Genomic DNA, 25,645 nt, shown 5'->3' with positions numbered 1-25,645 from the left:
TGAAATTGTAAAATTGATTTAGTTTTATAGCCGTGTCAATTGATGATATAATTCCTATAAGGCATTGTGTTCATTTTTTTATGGAAGGTAAATTGAAATACAATTTTTTTTTTTAATCCAGGAACGTCATACGATTGAGAATGGTTGTTTATTGAAAGCAAATCCTCGTCAATCTAACACAATTTTGAGTTTCTCTACAGTGTTGCACAAATCTTAATTTAACCGTAAGACAACAGTCTACCAAGCAAAAACCACACATTTTTTAGGCTGACCCTGTTGAGGATTTTAAAACATGGAAAATAATTATTTTGGGTTAAAAGGAATTCAAATGTGATTTTGAGACTTCCTAGTGAATGCTAGTTCAATCTTTCAAGATTCAGTGTTTTGTAGACCTGAAAAAAAAAAAAGATTCAGTGTTTCTAGCACTCTCGCATCCGTGATGAAGATTGCAACAAAGTCTCTAACAGAATATTTCTTTCCAACAAGACAACACATTTACTATTGGCGGTTACTCAGCCTAATAGCATTTCGACAATTCATTTTTTGCTCATTTTCAACAAATCCACTTGGCCTAGGCTAAATGTCTTGAACTTCTCATGAACTTAGATTTCAAGAAATTAGGTAGCGAATAGAAAGTAATTGGTACCACAATACTGAAGTGTTCAACCATTAGTTCAAAAAAGTCCAGCACCGTACCTTAATGACCACTGATCAAGTAGGAATTGGCGGACATAGTTGACGGTAAGACGGCAAAGACTTAGAAAGCAAAGTGCCAAAGTGAATAAAAGACCTAAAGGATTCTGTTCATGACCACAAAATAAAATAGAGGAAAAGGTAGACGAATTGCAAGTTGCAACTATGGCTAATTAGTATATCTTTTTTAATACACGAGAACTTGAAGAATTGCCAAGGTCATTTTGCTTTTCAATTACAACTGCCTTCAGGCTATTTCATTCACACCTGTATCGATTTTGTACACTCCACAATCTACTCATCCCCCCTTACAACTACCAGCTCAGCCATATGACCATTTTAACCAAAACCATCATAGTGCTACTTAGAGGTGAAGCTCAATTTGTTCACAGACAGCAACAGACCCACCGAGGTTGGTTCCTCGTTTGCTTTCTCTTTGACCTTGGAGTTGAGGGAGCTCTCTTTGCCCATTGCTTCTGCATTGGAGGTACACTCCTTGAATCTGAAGCAACTGATAATATGGTCATTTGTTAGGCCAGCCACTTGCATGAAAGTATAGATGACTGTTGGACCGACACTCCTGAATCCTCTCCTTACGAGGTCTTTACTTATGAATTCTGCCTTTGGAGATTTGACAGGTACCTGACGTGGGTACCTGAACTGGCTGACTATAGGCTTATGGTTCACAAAATTCCAAATAAATGTGTCAAAGGACCCAAACTCTTCAATTACCTGCATTGAAATGGAGAAAAAAATAAAAAAGACAAAATACCCTCACTGTTTGACAGTTATGAGCTAAGAAAAAATCAAGATGATACCATCCCTTAAAACAAGTTGAATTGAGAATTTTTCTTTCCTTTTCCCAAGTCTTCTTTTTATAATATTAGCCTATGTGTGGGTCAAGAAGCAGGTTTATTTTGTTTTTCTTAATATTTTCCAAGGTAGGTAGCAGAAAAGTTTGAAAAGTAAGGTAAGTGTATGGGTTGATTCACTTCAGCAAGAGCCTTTTGATTCAGAAAAAAATTACAAAGAAACTAAATTGCAATTGCAGGTTTTACACATAAGAATAGAAAAATAGAATATCAGAGTGGTTTACCTTACACATCTGACGTGCATTTTCAATTATGGATCGCAACCTGAGTTCGGATAGCAATGAGTTGGCAGGACTTCCTGGTGCAGCTATCTTTTTCTCATTCATTCTAGAAACAGCACTTGGATCAAAATCCAAAAAGACTTCCCTGTGTTCATGAATACGTTAAAATAGTCAATCCAAAGCTAAATCCCAAACATTTCTAGTGCATACTCTACACCAAAGATCTTCTGAGTCAATAAAAAACCAAATGAAGCACACGGAAGGAAATATAATGAGCCAATTATTCAATGGGCAACCTTTTCTGATGTGTGTGTGTAATATGCCAATAACATAATTAAATCCAGAAAATATATTTCACAGAACAATATATCAGTACCGAAATAACTGCCTTTTGCTAAGAATAGTAGGCCATGTGAGTTCAGCCAAGGCTCCAGAGAAGCTGAGCAACTCAAACAGTTTCCTGCACAAAAACCAAATTTCAGCATTGAGACAGTTTCGACCTAGAAGCTGAAAACAAAACAGAAGACAGTGCCCTCACCAAAAACCCACGTACCTGTCATCATGAACAGGAACTCCCCATTCTTCGTCATGAAAAGCAATATAACATGGCTCTAAATGAAAGAGAACAAGTTAGAAAAAAAGAATATAAAATAAATTTGCAATTATAATGTTAATATAGCATTTTTTTCCTTGTTAAAAAGTCAAGCTCCAAAGATTATCATTCTATTTATCCTCCCATTCTAGGCTGTTACAGATATTGAAATTTCGATTAAGAAAACCAAAGCATATGCACTCTGTGAAATTTTAAAGCACTAGATAATGTCTAGCCATTTCATAGAAAGAAAGTTTTTATATGTGGAAATTCACCTCGGTGGCCGAAGTTGAAGAATGAATGAAAATTAACCCAACTTTAAAGGGGGCGACCAGATAATGCACTAGATGCTAACAGGCACTAGATTACATTAACCAACTTCTACCAAAATGACAGGACAAAAGAGCAATATTAACTAACTACTCCAGTGCAACAAAATAAATAATTTAAACACATGTCCACCACCTCTGGCCTTTGTGGTAAGGACAAGGGAGTAAATCCCAAAACTTTAAAGGGATAAAGGTAGAGCAAGGAAAACCCTTACATGCAATAAAGCACAAAACTGACACTAACATCACGTGACATGGGATATGCCAAACCCTAAGAATTGTAGGAAACGAGCATGGCACACACATGGGTAGTATATTAGGTGAGAGCATGCTCTAAATGAGAGAAAGTATTAATTAATCTTTCACCATACATTCATAAATGGATGGTCAAGATTATTTTTAAGTAAAACAATCTCAATCATCCATACATGAATCAAAGATTAACTCTTCTTCTTGCCTTTCACATTGTCACTAGATTTGATCTTTCTATATATTAGCCTCATAATTCATATTCAAGATTTACATTTTCAATAAATTTCCTAAACAAACTTTTCATGGTAGAACTATATATGTACAAATACAACTTTTTTTTTTTAAAGAATGTGTCCATGCTGGATCTGAACTGAATAGAATAATTTTAAATTGGACACTTGGAGATGAGTGTCAGATGTGTCATGCACGTATCCGTAATAGTCACATGTCTGACATGCATACATAGCATAGCACCAAAATGGAGTGTTTGTGCTTTATAGTTTGCATTGCATGTAATTGATGAGACATTGAAAGAATGCATTAGGGGGCGACCAGAATTTTGGGAGATAATCTGGTAGCATCATGAGCTGAGCTAACTAGAGTACTAGACTAACTGCCAAATGATTGATTTCCCTACACCTAGAAACTAGAAAGCACTATCACAACAGGACACATACATGGAGATATGATATGATATGACATATTTAAAAAATTATTGGAAATGATAAAGTTATAATACATGAAAATAGTACTAAGTTACTATTAATATAAAACACAAATCATAAATCAAAAGAGATAATTGATGTTTTAAAGGTGAGAATACATTACTGTAGACATAATACAATATAGTGAATCATTTAGCGTGGTATTCTCATTTGTATTGGTATAAAAAAACATGTAACAAAAATTGTAAAAATGCAGCTAGGATCTAAAAGTATCCGAAGTTGCCTTGAAGTGTTCAAGGGAAAGACACGGACATGGCTACTACTTTTAAGTGTCTATGCTTCCTTTATGCGAGATGAATCTGGCAAGGTAGATGCACAAAATGTTGAGCATCCTTAACCTGAGTTATACAAGAAGGCGAAGTACTGCAACCCTTGTCCAGCATGTCAACACCAACCTCAAATTCTCATAAATTGCAACCTTTAACTTTTTATCACTATGGCTAGCCGTGCCACACATTATCATTCACATGGCCAACTGTGTGCAAACATGAAATTGTTCATGCGTTTACAACAGTACTCATAGTTTTACAGATAAAGAAGTGTACTGTTACATAATGGCTGTAATTGTGTTTGAAAATTTGATGGCAAACAACACGAGTTTTTCCCTTGTTAAAAAATAAAATATAAAATCTCCCAGTGTAAGAGCCAAACTTAGTAGGATAAGATCATGATTCATGAGAAGTCCAATTAGCACATTTTAATGATAAAATTATCATTTGCTTTATATAAAGAAAGAGATACATGATAGAAGGTGCTTTTAGAGCACCTTTCATAATGTTTGATTGGCTATGAACAGCAGAACATGCACATTACCAATTAAGAGATCATACTAATAGTTGGTAATTAATAATTACACTGTTTCTAAACATCCTAAAATTGCATTTCACAAAGACATGGAACAAAACCTATTACTATATCAAGCTTTCAACCTGTCAAAATCAAGATTATATCTCGACATGCAAACTGTCATACTCGGTGTCTAATATATGCTATACAAGGGACAAAATTCTAAATTGTTTCTTACTCAAATGACTAGTTAACTCACTAAACTGCCAAATGACTAGGAGGCTTACTAAGCTTAAGCACCAGAAAAATTCTCATGAACAATGTGCTTGCTTGCCTATCCTGAAATCTCTCATTTTCTACACTGCAGCTTTTCTACAATCATTGTCTTCACTCTCCCTACCCATACAAAGGGGAAAAAGCAGCAAACATGACATAGTAAACACAAACACCAATCCATCTCAGTTGTTTCCAAATTCACACTGACACCTCAAAACCAATAGTATCAATATCACAACTAAGAACAAATCAAACAAATAAAGAACAAAGATACCTGTATTAGGTGTAACCCAAGCACACCTTTTCTTGCCCTCCAAGCTATCACTCAAATCAGCATCATCAGAACCAGCCACATTGTCACAACTCGCCTTCTCCGTCTTAGGACCAACCTGCTTCTTCCTCAACGCCACACTAACCCGACGCGCCACCTTCCCGCTCGACGACGCGCCGCTGCTGTGAGTGGAGGAATCCGTCGATGACGTGTCGGAGGAGAACGAGGCGTTCATCGACGACATGCTTTTCAGCACTGCCTGGTGGTGCTCCTGCTGCCGCGAAATCGCCACCGCCGGAACGGAGACGCATTGCGGCGAATGCGCCACCGGCTTTTTCTCCGTCTCCGTCGACGATTTCTTCACCGGCTTCCGTCCTTCGACGACGGGTCGGACCTTGTTGCCGGCGGGGACGAGCACCGGGCGCGCGTCGGCATCGGCGACGGCCACGTTCATGGATCGAACTCTGGGTGGGCCCGACATTGCAAACCCTGCACTCTAGAACCTTCTTCTCAAACTCACTCTTAGCTCAGGTCAATGCCGAATTCCAAATTCAAAATTTAAACCCTTCCCACACACACACAAAAAAAAACTATTTCTTTTTCTATTGAGAAGGTCGGGGATTTTGAATAGTGGGATTTCAATTTCAATGCAAAACAAAACCCTAGAAGGAGTGAGAATATGCTTTTTTCCAGCTAATTCTTACTAAGAACTCTCTCTTGCTGAAAAGGGTTGAAGTTGAAGCTTTAGATTGCTACGTTTGTGTGGTTCAGTCATGGAAGCTGAAATGGGAGTGTATAGTGCTGAGCAAGTTGCGGAGAAAAGAAAAGAGTGAGAAAGTAAATGTGTGGAGAATTTAATTCTTTTTGTTGGGATGATGTGAATGGAAAATTCTGACGGTAAGTTGGTGGTGAAAGCAACGAATCAAAAGGAGCGTGTGAGCGAGAGAGAGAGAGAGGAAAGTTTGTGGTTCACCAATCAGGGAGTGACACGAATGAAAGAGAAATTATCGACAACAGGACATTTTTGTCGGGCTCTTAATTCCACTGTGGTGGGAGTGAGATGGGACAATGTCATCCTCTGCCGCCGTTTTTGTAATTTTGTTTACCTTAAAACGACAACCATTGGTGTCGTCGTTTGAGAGAAGAAGAAGAAGATTGATGATAACAATAAGGGAGTAGATGGGACCCACTTATCCAGCGCTTTTCCACACATTCAAACGACTTCTAACTTCTAATCCAAGAACAAACTTGTAAGTTGAGTACAAGCAAGCAAGGCAAAAGAGAAGCAACATTGAAAAGCTCAATGGCTGCAACTTATTATCTACTTCCAAGTCCGAAAACTTTCTCACCTCTCCTCAGAAACCCACTTTCCATTCCTTCAGGTCATGTTTCACTGTTGGGTTCATTGGACTATCCATTCCATTGTTCCAGCAGAAGAGGAAATAGTGTTGAGGCCAATTGCAATGCAAAGAAGAAGAACCCTTGGTTAGACCCTTTTGATGATGGGGAGGATCCTGAGATGGAGTATGGTTCCTTGTTTGCAGATGGGAAGCAGGAGGAGGATCCTAGGCCACCGGATGACCCTGACAACCCTTATGGATTCTTGAAGTTCCCTTCTGGATATGCTGTGGAGATAGCATCCTTGGCATTGAAAGTGAGAGGGGATGTGAGGAGATGCTGCTGTGTGATATCTGGTGGTGTTTATGAGAACCTCTTGTTCTTTCCAGCTATTCAGTTGATCAAGGATAGGTACCCTGGTGTTCAGATTGATGTGGTGGCGTCCGAGAGGGGGAAGCAGACCTATGAGTTGAATAAGAATGTGAGGTGGGCTAATGCTTATGATCCTGATGATGAGTTTCCAGAACCTGCGGAGTATACTGATATGGTTGGAGTTCTAAAGGTTGGCCACCGTATATATCCTCTAAATATTTTGTGTCAAACAACTTTTGATGTTTTATCTAAGGGACTGTGGGACAGCTTAACGTGGGGTCTTAATGATGGTTGATTCATATTGCAAAACAATGAAGCACGTCACTTGATCATACAGCAGAAGCAGTGACTACTGATTTCTGTCACACAATTGTGAAAATTCTATTGACATCTTACAGGATTTAGACTTTAGAGTGGCTTCCCTGACGTGGCATACTATCTTGATGGAATTCTAATGAAATTTGCACCTGCTGGGACTTGGCTGTACAATGTTGCGACCAAATCTAACAATTCCCCTGCATATGGCTTGCTACTTCCTAAGAGCATCTCTATTGCAAGAATTTTATTTAAGTTCTTAACTCTTTTTTAGTGAATCTCTTTTTAATCTCTCTGATTACACGAGAACCTGCCTTAAATTCTTAACTTTTAGTGAGTCTCATTTAATCTCTCTGTTTACACAAGAACTCCCATTTTGATTTGAAAAATTGTATTTTTAACGGTGAAGTAACTTAGGTTGTAGTTGCTATATAAAGAACTCCTATAAGAACTCGTTTGCTCCATCAGTATTCTTAACTTACACTAATATTTGAAGCTCTGTGGCATGGGTATAAATACTGATGCATTGCTGCATTGTGCTTACAGAATAGGTACTATGACATGGTCTTAAGCACCAAATTGGCAGGCCTTGGCCATGCAGCATTTTTGTTTATGACAACTGCCAGAGATAGAGTTAGCTATATCTATCCAAATGTGAATGCCGCAGGAGCCGGATTACTTCTGTCCGATACTTTCGTACCCGATAGTCTAAATCTCTCAGATGGAGGATATAATATGTGAGTTTATATAGTATTACACAATTATCTTAAACTTAGGTAGATTTTCATGCCCTCGGTTAGACTTAAAAGTAAAAAAAAAATTAACTGAAATGTACTTTTCGGGCATGTAACTGAAAATTTTGCAATGAGTTTGCTGGACTAGGTATCATCAGATGGTTGACTGGCTAGGAAGACCATTTCGAGAAGTTCCAAGACAACCAGTGCCACCACTTAGGGTCTCAATCTCAAGGAAGCTGAAGGAGGTTGTGGAGGCAAAATACGAAAAAGCAGGGGCAAAAAAAGGAAAATATGTTGTAATTCACGGCATAAAATCAGATTCAAAGGCCTCCATGCAGTCTAGGGGTGATCCTGATAGCTTGCTACCCATTGAAGTGTGGGCTGAAATTGCAGACGCTATAAGGTATGCAATGTTGCTCAATGAAACTCGTATTGTTTGGATAAAAAAAAATTGTGAGATATTTTAAATTCTAAGAATTTCAAATGCTTCAATTGAAATTTTTTTATTTTCAAAATTTTATGTTTGATAAAAAAATTAAAATTATGAGGGTGAAAAAAAAATGAATGTAAAGAAAAGAAAATATATGGTTGGTGTGCTTCTAAAGAGAAGAATAATGATGCGTCATGAGAAGTCATAGGAGAACCGGGATACGGTGGTGTACACCACTACACCTAACCACAATATTAAGGCATGACTAAGGCCGTTTGTGCGGACGAGCACCTCCGCCGCATGATGGATAGCAACGATTGCTACTACCTGACTAGCGGGTGCAGTTCTACGTGTTCTCCTACGCGCACACCAGCTCAGACGGTGTTTCTTGAAGAAGAGGATTATTTGCGGGAAAAAATAGTCGCGAGTTCAAGAACGAGATCTTAGAAGAGAGAGAATGAAGGTTATAAAGAAAATACACAAATGTTTTAAAAGATTCTTATATCAAAAAGAGAATTTCAATTTCTCACAAAAGAAAATTGAAATTCTACATTTTTAATTGATTAAAATTCTGCTTTAAAATTTCAAAAATTTAAATTCCTCATAAAAATCCAAACAATAAATTTTAAATAACAAAAATTTAAATTATCTGATAACTTATTTCCTCAATTAAATTTTTTTATCCATACGCACCGGAGAAATATTCTTTAATGTCATAAAGAGTCTAACTCTGTCTTTTGAACTTTTACTTATTGTTTCTTAACGTATAAGACTTAATGACAGCTAGTAAAGTGCTAGTATCATATCATTCTTAATGATGTTCAATAAGTAAGTTCTCTTCTATCATTTTTTCCCCGTCTTCTATCATTGCTTGGTATGAATGTTACGGACAATATTTTGAGTGACAGGGATGTTACGCCACTTTTTGTCATTCCGCATGAAAAAGAAAGGGAAAATGTGGAGGAAATATTTTCAGAAGATGCCTCTGTTGTCTTCATCACCACCCCTGGACAGGTACTCAAGTATCTTCCAGTTATTTTGCAAGCACCAAACATATAAAGAAAAATTACATGCAAAAAATGTCAACATTAAACTGTGAAATATTGAATGAATAAATCATCAAAGAGAAATGCTAGTAACACTTTTATGTTAACACACAATATCATTGATTAAAATTTAATGAAAATTATAAATTTATGTGGGTTTTATTTTTTATTTAATGAGTTTATTAACTTTTTTTCAATTTTCAATAAATTTTAATCAATGATATAATGTGTTATAATATGTTAAAAAGAATGAGTTCCCAGACTCTTCATCAAATAAGATGATGAAAATAAAGGGAAACAGAAAGAGAAAAGACAAAACTAAGGGACAAAGCAATGAGCTTTAGAATCTTCACACAATACTAATTGGATTTCATTCTTTGGTTGTATACTTCAGCTGGCTGCTCTTATTAATGACTCAGCTGGAGTGATAGCTACAAATACAGCTGCTGTTCAGCTTGCAAATGCACGCCAGAAACCTTGGTAACTTTATCATTCAATTAAGTTATAATGATTTCCTAAGGGTGCCTTTATTTAGCTACGTATGGGGAAAAAAATGTCTAAAGTTGAGCATGGAACGTTTCTTTAAAGAATCACGCAACATACTATCATCAGTTCAATAATAAAACTGTTGCTCTTATCGTGCAGTATTGCACTATTTTGCTCTGAAGAGAAGGGAAACAAGTTTGTTCCGCAGGCTAAAGAGAAGAAATGCATTATAATATCATCCAAGACAGGAAAGTTGATAGATATTGATGTTGAGGCTGTAAAAAACGCGGTTCAAACATTCAATTTGTCTCCAGCTTTAGTATAGTGGAAGAGGGAAACGGGAAAGTGTTCTGAACTTCTGGTTAAGTTATATATTAACTGACTATTTTTAATTAATAAAGACAAATGTATATCTACAAATTTATAGCTCAGTTCATGTTCTGAATGAGAAGACGGGAATGAAAGTGAAAACATTGTAAAAATAAGGGTTGAGAAAACAGAGCAAGACACAAAGAAAAGGTAAATCCATATATTCTTTGATCCACATACAAAACAAGAGAAAAAAAAAGGTGAATCATTATCAAAGGTGAGACATTGCATTCATTAAATTAATCAGCTATGGCTTTGACATGTTTGAAATACACACGTCATGAGAAACAGAAATAAGTTCGCAGTTCATTAGAAATAATTTGCTGGAATCAGAACATATAAATAGAGATGATCATTCCAGAGCAGAGGAAAGAAACAGCAACATACAAAGAATTTGGCACCTCAGGTGCTGCTAAATCCTCAAGTTCTTTCTAATCTACGGAAATTCAATCAATGGAGTGGTTTGGCACGAGTAGATGGATCTTCCTTTGATTCCACATGCATCATAAACACATATCCTAATACCCAAAGGAGAATGTATTGAAAAGGAACCCACAAGAAGCATGCAAGAAGACTCATAATGCTGCCAACGTACTGAGGATCTTTGATGACACCAAAAGGGAATTCAGTTACCCAGGGAATAGTTTTTCCAAAGCGTACACCGTAGTATGTGCCAGCCTCACCAAGTAGCTGATAAACCCTGTTATTAGCGAATAATACCATTATGCATTGACAAACATCAAAGCAAAACAGTCAAGTAACAATACCCTAATTAAAAGCAAGGCACACGAGAATATCTGGCCACATTCAAAGCTTTTTAAAATAAAAATGACGGAGGAAACAGGCTGGAAAATTCAGAAAGTGTTTCCTAAAAAAGATGGCATTCCTCTCACTATTATTGCATGAAGTCATAGGTTTTAACCTCAATGACCATTGTACGCAAAAAACTATCAATGTCAAATATTGGGATACACAATTTGGAAAACATGACCTTTTATTTTAAAAATTTTAATTTATAATCACACAAGTTTTTGTGTTTTCCACTGTCTTTGGTGAGGCTTGGCAATGAAAACATCCCCTCTGCAATTAAGATAGGCTCATCCACAGAATCTGTTTAATTCCTGTAGCTTTTAAGCTATAGTCAACTCCCAACTCCATACCACGACATGATATATCTTCAATCCATTTTTATCCCACTTACGTTAAGAACTTAATCCATTGTACCAATTTGCATAGCTAACTTGAGGCATTTATTTCATAAACAAACATAATGACCGTAGCTTAATACAGAAGCTGTATAATCTGATTAGCACATTTCAGTTTAGGTAGACGCAGCAATAATATAAATGATGTCTCGCATTATTAAGTTCAAGTAACCGACCACAATCATTGATTGAATATATATATATATAGGATCAGTTCCAAATGCCTCCCTCGCAACAGTCACAACAACAAGCAAGCTCAAGTCTTTGTCTCACCACCAAAGTAAACTCACCACTGCAAAGTGGGGAGACTACCAAAACTTCAAAAGTATGAAATTAATCACCATGTGTATGCTTGGATTGCAGTTGGAGAAGTTCAAAAGTACTAACTTTAACTCTTAAAGCAACAATTTCTTCTTTCTTCATTAGATGTCTTGGAATTGTAAACATGCATTGATATTCCCAAAAGCATTTTTCCAACTTTAATTCAAAGTACATAACAAACTCCTTTTCCTAATAGCCAACAAAGATCACAAAAGTAAAACATTCCTTATAGTATTATTCAACAAGCAACACAGTTTTTTTTTTTTTTTTAAAAGTGTTCCTTTTCAACAAAGGAACCGACTTGACAGAGGCCAGTATAAGATCCAGCATACCCAGAAAAGAAAACAAGCAGGGAATGAGTTAAAGAGATGAGCTGAAGTTTAGGAACTGGCCAAAGGCAAAGAGGGGCCAGAAATAGAATGGAGGAGGCCAGTGAAAAGAAGAAACAGAGAAGAGAGAAACGAACTGGATGAGCTTCAAGAAATGAGCAACCTAAGCCATAACCTTAGATGGGTCTCGGGCTCTGCCACACAAGTCCACCCATGACTGTGGCCAAATCCAGAGGCAGTAATAGAACGGAAACGGTGACAAAACTCCAACAGCCGCCGCAATCCCATCACTCTGCAGATCCTCTTTTTCGCTTCAGATATGCCTTTTTCTTGCTTCTCACCAACCGGGGCACAGTACTGTCATGTTTTTTTCTTACGTCCAAAACTCCAAATAGTAGTAATTGTTTTTTTTTTAAAAAAAAATCTAAATATTTATTAAGGAAAGTAGCTAGTTTTAATTTTATGATGGATTAATGGGTTAGTTTTTTTGGACAGAATTAATGGGTTAGTTAACTTTTTAGTTTTTAGTACAAGATTCTTTTTTTTCTTTCTCTATGAATAAATTTTGTCAAATTTGATCCAGCATAATATTTTTTTCTTTAACTTTTTTTTACAAAATAAGTAATAAAAAAACTATATACCAAAGTAAATAGTTTTAAAACTACTCTACTTTGGTATATAGTTTTTTTATTACTTGTTTTTGCAAAAATGTCTAATTTTTTAATAGTCCTTCTCTTTGCAAATTAAATGCTATATGTGTTGAGTTGGTTTATAGAATTGAAACATCACAGATTAGTGGCTTGTTTGGTTTAAAGGATATAGTGAAGGAAAATAAGTGGTTGAAAACAAAATAAAAAAAATAAGATAATTTTTTAAGTTGTTGGATAGGAAAGAAAATAAAAATAATTAAATTTAAAGAAATTGTTAATTATTTATTTGTTCCTATAATTATAATAACTTTCACTTTTAGTTCTTATACTTAAAAATATTTTTTTTGTCTTTATATATATTATTTTTAATCTCTTATATATTATTCTAAGTTTTATAATTAGGTCTTACGGTGAGGATTAAAACAAATTAAAAATGATATGATAAAGATTAAAAAAAATTAAAGTATAAAAAATATTGGAAGATAAACTTCTTCCCCCTCTCATTTGATTGCAAAAGAAGTGAAAGAAAATAAAATTAAAAACACATTTTTTTATGATGGATTAATGTGATAATTAACTTTGAGTAAAATATATATTTACAGGAATATTTTTTTTTATGAAGAAGATTTTTTATATTTTCCCTTTACAATAGAAAACATACATTTTTTTTAAAAAAATTACTACTTATTATGTATTTTATGTCTTCTACGCAGAAATTATCTTTACTACATAGTGCAGTGACACAAATGCCTACAAGCTTCAGTGGGCAGAGTGACTCAACAAGCAATAACAAAGTAACTATGGAACGGACATATTAAAAAAAAAAGTGTAATCATGGACAATTTCATCTCTTTACACGAAAAAGACTTCTTTCCTTTCCTCTTATCTCCATGTTAATTAGAAGTTAGAACGGATCATATTTTCATGTGATATCTTCACATTCTTTTCTTTCCTTCACTTTTTGTTGATGCTTTGAAATAAGGGAGAGATTAATTATTTTAGCTAGTTGTCAATACTTGTCATTCAACTCTTAACCCTTCCTTTTCTTTTGAACCATTCAAAACATAGTGTACGTGTCATAAGCTCATTCCACCACACAAGACTTGATTCCAAGTAAACAAATACTCCATCGGGTTTATATATAGAAAACAAATGAGTCAATATTTTTTTTAATTATAAAAACATGAACCCATTTTTAAGTGTACTAATTATTAATTTTTTTATATTCTTAATTTATCGTAAATCTATTTATGAAATATTTGTTCATTCTTCATATAAGCCACGTTCATTAATATTTCTTAAATCATGTGTAATATCAATAAATATTATCACTATTTAGATTATTTTACTCTGAGTATTTTTTATTCTATAAAGGATCGAAGAAAATATTAATTATGTCTTGAAATACAATAAGTACTAACAAACAACTTAAAAAAGGAATTGATCCAACAACATGGGCTTGGACATTGCCTATTAGAATTGACAAAATGAATGGTTCAGTAATTCATATGGCAAACGTGAAAAATAGACTAAGTGGAATCTTATTTTTGAAGTATAATCAGTTCTGGTGGCTCGTTGGGCTGACCATGTTGGTCCACTTTATTTTTTTTAAGTATAAATTTATACAAATTTTAAAAAAGTAAAAAATATCAAATCAAAATAGATTTAATTGGATTTAAATCTATGTTTCTTGAATTGATCCTAATCGGATGGGTTCATTGGGCCACCCCAATTTTATTTGGACTAATATTTTTCAAGTCTAGTTCAATCGGTTGATATTAATTACGTATATATGTATAAGTTAAAGAACGTTAGAACAATAGAAATGCATCTCTACTTGAAATCAAACCATTGTTCGACCATCTATAAAGAACTTCAATAATATTAATACGAAGAAGAAGGTAATGATGTCTATGACTAAAATGCCTCACGCTTTTTCTTCTTCTAAAAAGATGGATTTGATCCATCATTCCAACCAAGTCATGTGACAAAAGATATTATTCTAACTATTCTAATTCAAAATGTAATCTTCAGAAAAATCATGAAACTTAAGACCTATTTCGATTTTTTTATTTATTTCATATTTTCATAATATTATGTAAAAGAAAATCTCATCTTATTCTTATTTTTGGTTTCATTTATTTAAATATTTAAAGAATGGAAATAATATGATACTTTTTCGTAATTATTTATAAAAAATATAGATTTTTTTTTCAAATAACCCTACTCTTAAGTAGTATAAAATTATTGTTTTGTTTATAATCTGCTTATTGAAGTGCAACATCGACCATTGAGTTGGTTATTATCTGATTTTGAGAAAGGAAAAAAAAGGAATAACAGTAGAGATAATTATTGGTAAAAATACCTAAGAGATGGGATGAGACGACCACACCAACTTTATGTTATTCTCATTGATCTATGCTTAGAGTATTAATGATTTAGCACTGTTTTGTATTAATTTTTAGGTGATGGACCACCTTGCTATGTGATGCCATGCGCAACAAGAAAAAGCTTGTAAACCCAACCTTTCATTAATAACAATGTAAGCAATTCTTGCGTTTTATACTAATGTCTAATGTGACCAAAACAAAGGAAAGAGATACCTATCTCTTATTATTTTGGAATGTAGCTTTCGAGAGGTGTGCATCAATGGCTTTCGGCAACTATATTTCTGTTTGTGATTAAAGGAGATTTGCGAGCAGTCAAATAAGTCTTGGAAAGAAGAGAATAAAGACAGGGCACATTAATTGAAGTAAGACTAAACAAAATAGATTTAATGCAATCAGTAAACCATAAAATAATAATAATAAAAACAACAATGTTAAAGAATAATTTTTCAAATGCTGGAACTTTAGAATCACATTTAGTAATAACATTTATATTTTAGACATTTTAAATAATTATATTGTTATATATAAGAAATAAGAATAAACAATTAGCTTAGTTGATAAAAAAAAAACATTGATAACAATTGTGTCTCGGGACATTTTAAATAATTATAGTATTATATATTGTCCTTAATGATTTTGTTTCGCTCAAGCATTAAATACTTTAATCTAACATCCAATAGAATAATGTTTCAAATGACTTCCTATATAGATCTTATCTCCTTGTATTTACTTTCTAATAAGAGATAATTTCACTGTTGTGCCTTTGTGAATCCGACAAATAAGTCCACCTTAATCGTTGACAGATTCCTTAAGAATAATTTTAAATCTTCCTACTTCATCCTTTTACTACCTTTTAGAGTAAGTTTTGAATTAAGCGTTTTTACTTTTTATTCAATACTTACCATAAAAGATAATAGGAAGACTTGCAGGAGGATTTAGCATTATGCATTTCTTAACTATATATATATATATATATATATATATATATATATATATATATATATATATATATATATATATTATAATGAGATTTAAATCTATGATTTAATGCACACGGTCTAAACCTTTTAGTACTGAACCAATCTTAATGGATACTTTTGTTATACTGATTTGAATGAGAGAGAAAAAAAAATAAAAAAGAAGAAATATAAATAATGGTGTGCTTATTTTCTCAAACAATCAGGAAATAAATCTAAGCATAAAAGCCTCCATCGGCTAGTCATGATTCTTGAGTAGACAAGTAATAGAACCAAACTTAGTTAATTTTCCCCTCATTAAATCAGGCAGTATGCATGGGTTAATCTATTAAGCAAATTTTAATTAATTTAGTGCATATATTTTAAATATACTCGATGATTATAATTTGTGTTTTTCCTGTATGGGTTAATCTATTAATCAAGTTTTAAATAATGTAGTCCATTTATTTTAAATGTACTCGATGATTATATATATAGTCGTGTTTAATTTCCTCAATATATAGTTAATATCCAAACAACATGATATTCTTATTTCTTAATTTGTTTATATCCATTTGGATGAGAAAGCCAATGATTTGAGACTACATACGTACATAACATATATCCCCCCCTACCCCAGGTAATAATAAAGTCTTTTCATATAAGTGTAAGTTGTTTGCTTTGCTTAACCTTGTTTATATGGTTACTACTGTCGGTATGCATCCCTACATAAATTTACAACATCCTTTCTATTTGTTAGACTTTCAATATTAAACTTGCTTTTAGACTAATGGGGAATATTTTTATATGTAAGGTTAGTATAATGATCAAGGATAAGCTGTATTTATTTGCTTATTTTTATTTTTCTACTTTTTAGGTGATGGACCACCTTGTTCATGTGATGCCAAACGCCACAACTTAAAGGAAGCTAACCATTGTTTAAACACAAAGTAAATAATTTCATGTGTTTTACTAATGTGAACATAGAAACTAGATGCATGCCTATCTCTAATTTGGAATGTTACTTTATGTAGTGGCACATTCTTTGAACATGCATACCTCTTGCAAGTCCTTTGTTTGTTGTGGAAGATTTGATTCACTCATGATAGTGTATTTAACTGACCTGCATATACATACTTAATTAGGCTACCATCCGATAGAATTTTTTTATTTTTTATTTTTACATACGGACACAGATTTGATCTTACTTTCTTATTTTTCAAGAATTTGACTTATTTATTGGGAGGAAATTATATTTTAAAGAATAAAGATATTATCAATGTCGTGTCACATAATTGACAGTAATCATACTTTTAAATATGTAGTTAAGGATATGATTATTAGATTTGTATTATAAAAAAATATTTATTAAAAGAGATCATCTTCAATAAATATTAGTATTTTTGACTAATTAGTCTTTGACTTTTGGTCATAAAATACCCTAGACACTTAAAAAAATGAAAATAGTAATAATTGTTGATTAAAATATGAGTTAACGGTTGATAATTTAACAATTTTATAACTGTACTATAATCTTAAATGTTAATTACTAATCAATGATTATAATTTATTTTATTTTTTAAAGTGCATTACTTCAATCATAATCACATGAGTTAATTGGTACAAAAATATTTCAGCTTAATAAGTTGTTTCAAGCTCAAACTTTGAGCATGCAAGTGCTTTAAATATTTAAGATAAAACTGTGTTGATCATAGTAATCCTATTAGGCTTAAGTAAAATTGTTTTTTTTTCCTGTAAAAGATAATTGTTATATGTACCAAAAAAATTAGGCATGACAATGGGATTCGAACCCGTGGGATTCGCCCCGAACTCGTCCCGATTTTGATGGGAAAAATCCGAGTTGATCGAGGTCGGAATTGAGTTTCCCCCGATAATCAAATTTGGGTTTAGGGTCGGGGATGAGATTTTCAATACCCACCCGGCTAATAATTAATATATATAACACATTGAAATATGAAACTATTAGATTGAATTTTATGTTAGTGTTAGATTGAATTTTATGTTTTATTTAAAATTATATTTTTTATTTTATGAAAAATTATATTTTTAATAAAATTTTATAAAAATGTCAACGACGGGACGGACAAAATCCAACCCAGTCGGGGACGGGGATGGGGTGTAAATATACACCGGCGTCAATTTTGGGGGCGGGGGTGGAGTAAACAAAATCCAGCTCCAACCCGCCCGTTGTGGTGCCTAAAAAAAATGCATCACTTCACTAAAGTCCTATTTGAATTTTTTTTCCCATAAAACACTCATAAAAAAAATAAATATTTTTTTATAAACTAAATTTAAGTTACGCACAAGTGTTCATGGATAAATTTATCCAAAAACATAACCTAATTTGAGGATGCAATTTTTTTATTAAAATCTTTTGTGGAAAAATTTAGTCATCTTGGTTCTTGCTAGACAATTCAATAATTGAAACGTATATTTTGATAGGACATGAAAAAACTTAAAAAAATATAGATATTGTAAGATAGTCATTATAGCGGCATTAATTTTAAGAAGAAAATATAATATATTTGGTATTTCATTTACTTGTAGAGCGTAAAAGTTTGAGGGTCAGTCCCTAATCTTTAAGAAACTAATGAACACATAAACCGTGGAATTTAATAATGCAAAGTTAGTTTTTGAAGGGAATTTGCACAAATTCCTACGCAGTCGCGCCCACTTAGACATTACTAATGTTAATTTTTCTTGAATCGTATATATATTCAGCGAAGACTAGATAGTGCGTGAATGATTGCAATTTCTATCTAGTCTTTACTTTACTCAAAGAACACAAGAATCTGGCCAACATAATTCTGTCATTGATCTCAGAAATCAGAATTGAATATTTATTTGCTGTTGTAATTAATCAATTACGTATTACGTATAGTTAATGACAACCAAATAAAAATTAATCAAACTTGTGAAACTGGTAGGAACAGAGGCGAAATAAATTACATATAGATCTATTTTAGTAGACCAAGGGAATTTAGATTAAAAACAAATACAAAATAGATGAGTGGTGTGGTACACTGCCACTGTCCTACCCCCAAACTTCGTACTTTCATACTGCTTCCTTAGCCGTTACAAAGTTTACACCTTTTTCAATTTCAAATATAAGTAAAAAAAATAATCATGTATGATAATCTAAAATCTAAAATATAAAATAAATCTTAATTAACTTTATCATATTATATTCAATGAGACTATTCTTACATCGTCTTATTACTTAAGATTTTATTTTCATTTGCTAATAAAAGTCCGTTTAAGATTTTTTAAATCAAGATTAATAAAATTAAATAGTGTTAATAAAATTACTTAATCAACATAAATTATTATTTTTTGTTTATATTCGAGACTGAATAAAATATTTTTATACTTTTAAAAGTAGATATCCTATTTTGCTTGAATTTTATTTTTATTATCAAATACAAACTAGCTCGTTTGGAACATTTTTTAAATAATAATAAAAATATACTTTTAATAATTAAATGCTTAATATCTATTTAAATATTTATTAATTTTTAATATTTATGATTTTGAAAAATAAATTATGCTCTCCATTAAATATGTATCATGTTCATTTCATTTATCTATCCATTTGATAATGAAACAATAGAGAGGGGGACAAAATGAAAATGATCTTAACCCCCTCAATTTGGGTGATTCAAGATGGAGGTGCTTGTAAGAAATATTTGCACACCTAAATTGACGAAAATTCATGTATAAATCAGTTATGTCGGTCTTAGATATCATTATTTATATTTTTAATTAAAAAGTAATACGTGGTTAAAAGATAACATATTTTCTTTTAATTATTATCATTTTTTTACTAAAGTAAATTTTTAATTTAAAAAAATAAAAATATACTGATACAATGATTTGATTCCTAGAGTAACATTTATGAACAAACTGATGAAGAGTGACACATGGAGATTTGTCAGGAGTCTACGGCCTAACTGATTTAAAAATCTATAATAGTTAAAAACAGTTTTTTAAAGGCCTATTTATATTGGTTTATTTATAAGTCTTATATTAATCAGACAACATAATTAAGTAGGTTTTTACGTCAATTTAGGTGTTAACAATTAGCTTTAACATATAAAACATGTCAAGTTTGAGTTTGACAATTATGAAGTAGACTAGATTTAGATCTATCAAAGTCAAGGATCTAACCTAATGTAATTCCATCCACTCCTGATTATCTTGTTTTTTTTAAAAAACTTATTCTGCTATGCTTATTATCAAATTATTACTTTGTTGGTTGTGCAAAAGGGCACTTTGTCCAATCAATAAGATAGTACAAAACCAATTAGGACATTAGATCTATAATTGTGCATTAGTCTTGATATTTAATGATAAAATAATGGTAGAAATATAACCTCGTTGCCTAACATGTCAAAAGTGCAAAATGTGGCCCTTGTACAAACCAACAAGATTGGTATTCATATGTGTGTTCCAAAGGAGGAATCAGAAGGTGACGCGTGGCAAAGATTGTAAGGGAACACCCACTCTAGAAGGAGGGTTGGACGATCCTTTCCTTAAGTTTGGACGACCCTTGTGTTATTAGACATCAACAATAACCATGACCAATTTCTTTTGAGAGAAAAGATATATCTTTGAAGAGAAAATAGATTAGGCATAATTTTTTTTTTTACAGATATTCAATCACAATTTATCATTTATCATGTGTAATATGTTTATTGGCTTTTAAAATAATTATTTTAAAATACTTTGAATTATAATGTAAAACTATTTTAATGCATAAACATTAAACTCATTTTTGAATTAATTATTGATTCTAAAAACTAAAGCTGAAAATATAGCATAGACTATAATTTTATCATAATCACTTTGTTGTTTTGCTTATTTTAATTACTTCGTTCTTTGATTCTAACTTCATACTCGAACCCCCTTTTTTATTTTTGGTTTGTTTTTAATTTCATAAAAAAATAGCAAACTTTATGTTTTCATATAAATTCGATCATATGCATCACTTTACTCAAATCATTTTATAAAAAGAATAAGAATAAAATTTATTCGATTGATACTCTTGTTCAAAAACATATTTTCCAGAAAATTTAGTTCCAAGATATGGCAGACAGGTGTTCATACTTCATATGCGACATTAATGCCGTCAGATCAATTTTTCTTTGTTTTCTAGGCGTCAACTTTCTTCTAAGATGGCATTCAAATTTTAGCATACGTGTGGCTTTGATAATTAGGTGTTTTTCAGATTAAGACTTTCATGTTCACCATTTGACTATATTGTTTTCAAGAGAAAGTTCAAGCAAACTAACAATCATAAAAACTGAAGAATTATGGAACATGATGGTCTGAAAAATTGGACCAAGAATAGAGACCATTAGCCATACCATTATGAATTACAAGAGTTACAGACTTTGTGACTTTCACGGTATAACGACAACGGACACACCTTCCTCATGCCTAAGTATAAGCTTTGGATAGATTATAAATATGGCAAATCAGAGTTTGCTAACTCTATCTTGACCAATTTATCATTTTGGTGATAGTGCATTGATCATGCAAGTCCAATCAGAACCTTGGTATAAGCATAGCTTTCTTTCTGTATTGAGACCTCTCCGTTTTTGATGTTGAAAGAGTTCTTTTTAACTTTTGTACCAATTGCATGTATCATTTGGAGCAAGTGGTTCAAGTGATAGGACTCAAAGTTTCTAAAATTTTAGATGAAATTTTCTATTCCTTAACAGGTAAGTTCTAGTACACTGGACCACAGTGTAGCAGATATGAATGAACAAACTTCAACCCAATATAGAAAGCAAGACACATCAGCTAATAAGATATGGGTTTGAGGTGGATGAAACTTCTAGGGACGCGCGTAGCCATTGAAGGCTTGTTCTTTTACAACACTTGGCACCATTCTTTTAGAACATAAACAAACAAAGGAATGGTACGGTTCCAATTGAAAAAGAGCTTAATATGTGCATATGATGATGATGATCAACACCCAACTTTTAAGCCGCACAGTAGCATCCCACATGTTCACCAAAAACGTGGCGAAAGGCATACTTTTTATACCACCTCCCCCAATAATTGGTGAAAGGAAAGTAATAAGATAAGGGGTTTATTTCTCTAAGGTTGAGGCTTCTAGTTTTCAAACACCTGGGCGAATCTTGCAAAACATTTGCCATCATGATTCTAAGGAATACTAAATGACCCACCACTTGTTCTTTCAGTAACTATACGAGAGTGAAGCCACGTAAGGTAACTGGTACACAGTTAAATTAGCCTTCTGATCTAAAATCACATAGTTTGATTCTAAAGAACAAAGAAAATCTCTCTCATTTCAAACTCTGAACTTTTTAGATAGGGATAAGTGATAAATACTCTAGTATTAGGAGGAAGGGACAATTATTGCATAGTTAGGCCCCAAATTTGACTGCAGATAAACTTTACCATAAACTGCTACTGCTGTCATTGTTGTTATCATTATTAAGACATCATTATCCCCTTATGGGCATAGCACATTGTGAATACGAAGACTCTGTAGTGTGCCTATCATTGTTGTGCACATTTAATATGAAGGCTAAAGAAATTTGAAATTTGAACCCGTAACATGTCAATCGAAAATAATGTGGTGTGTTATCTATCACAAAAAGTGTACAGGCGCAACAGTGCTTATTTAATTTCCATATGTTCATGATGTATTGGATCACACACTACAAACAAAAGAAGATATGAGCACGATGTAATACTATGGAATAGAAATAACAGAATATGGGTTTAGATCCCCCCCCACCCCTTTTCTTTTCATTTTTGCCAAAAGAACAAGGTCCACTAAACTTTGGGGAGGTGCCACGTATGCATATTCTTGGGACTTCTAAGATGTATATATGCACATACAGATAGGGAGATGAGCATTGAAAGCTGATAGAAGCTAGCACAACCGAGAAGAAGCAAGGGATAATCATTATTAGTCTTCTTTCTCTTTTGGTTACTATTGATTGCTCCAATCATCGATACTATGTCTCTAAAAATAGCAGCAGAAATTTATCCAAAATCACCATCAGAGACAGTGAAGGAGCCTTTGGTGGTGGTAAAGGAATATGATGAAGATAGACACAAGGTCGCTGTAGAGAGACTTGAGAGGCTTTGTGAAGTTGGGCAGAGTGGAAAGCCTTCTCTTGTCACTGACCTCATGGGAGACCCCATATGCCGTATCCGTCACTTTCAGTTGCATGTCATGCTGGTAAGTAACAACTAGCTAAAAATCTAGTAAAAATTCACATTATTTTTCAGTTTTACAAACTATCTTCAACTTTAATTTGTGTAACACAAAAACATTGTAGTTTAGTTTCACAATTTAAAATTGTAGTTTGCATTCCTTTTAGACTAGGATTCATATATAGATAGATATGTAATATGTGTTGTTGGTATTGAGGAAAGCTAATGAATGTAAGTTATGTTTGGTCCAAACAGGTTGCAGAATATGGAGAAGAAGGAGAAGTTGTTGGGGTGATAAGGGTGTGTGTGAAAACAGTTACCAGAGGGAATTCGGTTTATATAAAACTGGCCTATATCTTGGGGCTCAGAGTCTCCCCTCGACACAGGTTCTATTCCACTCTGCTCATGTTATTGGTTTGCTTCCTTCCATCTGTTTCTGCACTGCACATTTCATTGGTCCTTTGGATGTTAATGTGCATGCGTTTCAGATACATACCAAAAGCACAAGAGTCTTATTCAGTTTTCCTCCATCGTATTCCGCAAAAGCAAAAGTCATTTCAGAAGCTGTTTTTGCTTCTGTTCTGTTTGCCATTGGCAACTCCTCTTTCTTTCCTATTCCATCCCTTTCTCCACAAGTTGTTGTGTGCTTTCTTGGTTCTAATCTCATTTGGACCTCATAAAATAAGGGAAACGGAAAAAATTAGATAAAAAAAAAGAAGCGGTGGAGGATTAGATTCTAAGAAAAAGAGAAGGCAATGTTCCTCGTATCATGGAAAGGTGAAAAAAGTATGGTTAAGCTAGCCTGTCATTGACACATATATGATGTATCCACTAAGCCTACTTTAATAAGAAACTGCAATTGGATTGGATATGATGTCTTATTCTTATTTTCAACCAGCCTCACTGAATTTCGTACGAAGTTCTTCATCTGTAGACACCTAGGTCCACACAAACCTTACTTTTCTATTCAGTTCAAATATTCCTCAGGATCCACCTGTAGTGCCCTTCCCTTCATTTTAATTTCCATTTGATTACTTTTAATTATATATCTATTTCTAGATAAAAAAAAAACCTAGACCGAAAAGCATTAGCTATAAATGTTTTGATACTTGATCAGGCAACAATAAGTAAAAAACTTATCTTGGCATATGCAGGAGATTTGGCATTGGCACAAAACTAGTTGAACATTTAGAAGAGTGGTGCAAGAAAAAAGGGGCTAAGTATGCATATATGGCAACTGATTGTACCAATGAGCCATCCGTGAATTTGTTCACAAAAAAATGTGGGTATTCAAAGTTCAGGACTCTAACCATACTAGTGCAACCTGTGCATGCTCACTACAAGCCAATTAGCTCCAATGTTGCTGTGCTTCACCTTCCACCACGCTTAGCCGGGTCCATGTATAACCATATGTTTGCCAATTCAGAATTTTACCCTAAGGACATAGAGTTAATTTTGTCAAACAAACTGAATTTGGGCACTTTCATGGCCATCCCCAAGAAGTACTTGTCTAGGTGTGATCCGAAAAGGGGCATTCTCCCTCCAAGCTATGCAATATTGAGCGTGTGGAACACCAAAGATGTGTTCAAGTTGCAAGTGAAGGGTGTGTCACCATTGGCACATGCTTGCTGCGTAGGTACAAGGTTGTTGGATGAATGGATGCCATGGCTAAGGCTACCTTCATTTCCTGATGTTTTTAGGCCATTTGGGGTTTATTTTCTCTATGGACTACACATGGAGGGAAAGCGTGGTGCGCAACTAATGAAGTCCCTATGTGGATTCGTGCACAACATGGCTAGAGATGATGGTGGTTGTGGGGCCATTGTGGCTGAGCTGGGCCAAAGGGACCCAGTTAGAGATGCAGTCCCACATTGGAGCAAGTTCTCGTGGGCAGAGGACATGTGGTGCATTAAGAATCTTGAGGACACTAAGAAGGATATCCAAGAATCTGATTGGTTCACTTCTAGATCCTCTTCCCCAGTGATATTTGTTGATCCTCGAGATTTTTGACACTATCTTATAGAGCAAGGAAAGAAAGAGAGGGACATGCTATTGCTAGTTAATATGGCTTTTCTTCTGCCACTGTGAGCTGTAAATTAAGTAACTATTTCATCAAGTGTGGATGATTAATTAAACTATAGTATATCTCTAATCATACTACACCCTAATCTGGTTAAAATTTTGAAGAATTTATTGTCATCGAGCAATCTATGAATTAAATAATTATCACAACAATAGATCTACATGAGGAAGGAAATAATATACTTTTACTAACTGGAAACAGCTAAAAACAAAAGTGAGTGACATAAAGTTGAGTTTTTAGTGGTTATAAGCGGTTGGCTTCTAAGTGCGTTACAGGAATAGCCACACACTTAGAATCTAGCCATTTGTACCGAAACACAAGAAAATCTAGCCATCTCATGTTGTCGTCTATCTTTTCTCACCTTAGTTTTTTTTCTTCTTCTT

At 33.5% G+C, this 25,645-nt stretch overlaps 4 protein-coding genes across 5 annotated transcripts; 2 read left to right on the top strand and 2 right to left on the bottom strand.

Annotated features, from left to right (window-relative positions):
- Positions 1-760: 760 nt before the first annotated feature.
- Positions 761-6,041, bottom strand: LOC114418052 (probable GMP synthase [glutamine-hydrolyzing]). The gene is made up of 5 exons (XM_028383194.1): positions 5,021-6,041; positions 2,340-2,397; positions 2,163-2,246; positions 1,790-1,931; positions 761-1,425 (listed from the first exon to the last, which is right to left on the bottom strand). Exons 1-5 carry the CDS (start codon positions 5,496-5,498, stop codon positions 1,054-1,056), a joined length of 1,134 nt encoding a protein of 377 aa, XP_028238995.1. The 5' UTR covers positions 5,499-6,041; the 3' UTR covers positions 761-1,053.
- A 211-nt stretch (positions 6,042-6,252) lies between these two features.
- On the top strand, positions 6,253-10,226 carry LOC114418051 (photosynthetic NDH subunit of subcomplex B 1, chloroplastic-like). Its single transcript, XM_028383193.1, has 6 exons — positions 6,253-6,917; positions 7,589-7,779; positions 7,925-8,182; positions 9,118-9,223; positions 9,650-9,735; positions 9,901-10,226. The coding sequence occupies exons 1-6, from the start codon at positions 6,321-6,323 to the stop codon at positions 10,064-10,066; spliced, it is 1,404 nt and encodes a 467-aa protein (XP_028238994.1). The 5' UTR covers positions 6,253-6,320; the 3' UTR covers positions 10,067-10,226.
- An 89-nt stretch (positions 10,227-10,315) lies between these two features.
- On the bottom strand, positions 10,316-12,349 carry LOC114418054 (phosphatidyl-N-methylethanolamine N-methyltransferase-like). Of its 2 annotated transcripts, none has more exons than XM_028383196.1 (2): positions 12,129-12,349; positions 10,316-10,810 (listed from the first exon to the last, which is right to left on the bottom strand). In XM_028383196.1, exons 1-2 carry the CDS (start codon positions 12,251-12,253, stop codon positions 10,561-10,563), a joined length of 375 nt encoding a protein of 124 aa, XP_028238997.1. In that variant the 5' UTR covers positions 12,254-12,349; the 3' UTR covers positions 10,316-10,560. The 2 variants fall into 2 exon arrangements, with proteins under 2 accessions (XP_028238997.1, XP_028238999.1); XM_028383198.1 differs by having other exon boundaries at positions 12,141-12,345.
- A 10,232-nt stretch (positions 12,350-22,581) lies between these two features.
- On the top strand, positions 22,582-25,314 carry LOC114418842 (probable N-acetyltransferase HLS1). Its single transcript, XM_028384371.1, has 3 exons — positions 22,582-23,204; positions 23,435-23,565; positions 24,334-25,314. Exons 1-3 carry the CDS (start codon positions 22,980-22,982, stop codon positions 25,187-25,189), a joined length of 1,212 nt encoding a protein of 403 aa, XP_028240172.1. The 5' UTR covers positions 22,582-22,979; the 3' UTR covers positions 25,190-25,314.
- The last annotated feature ends 331 nt before the right edge of the window (positions 25,315-25,645 follow it).

This window comes from Glycine soja, chromosome 7 (genome assembly GCF_004193775.1).
Source record: "Glycine soja cultivar W05 chromosome 7, ASM419377v2, whole genome shotgun sequence".
In the NCBI taxonomy this organism is placed as follows: domain Eukaryota; kingdom Viridiplantae; phylum Streptophyta; class Magnoliopsida; order Fabales; family Fabaceae; genus Glycine; species Glycine soja.
This window is presented reverse-complemented; position numbering and strand designations above follow the sequence as displayed.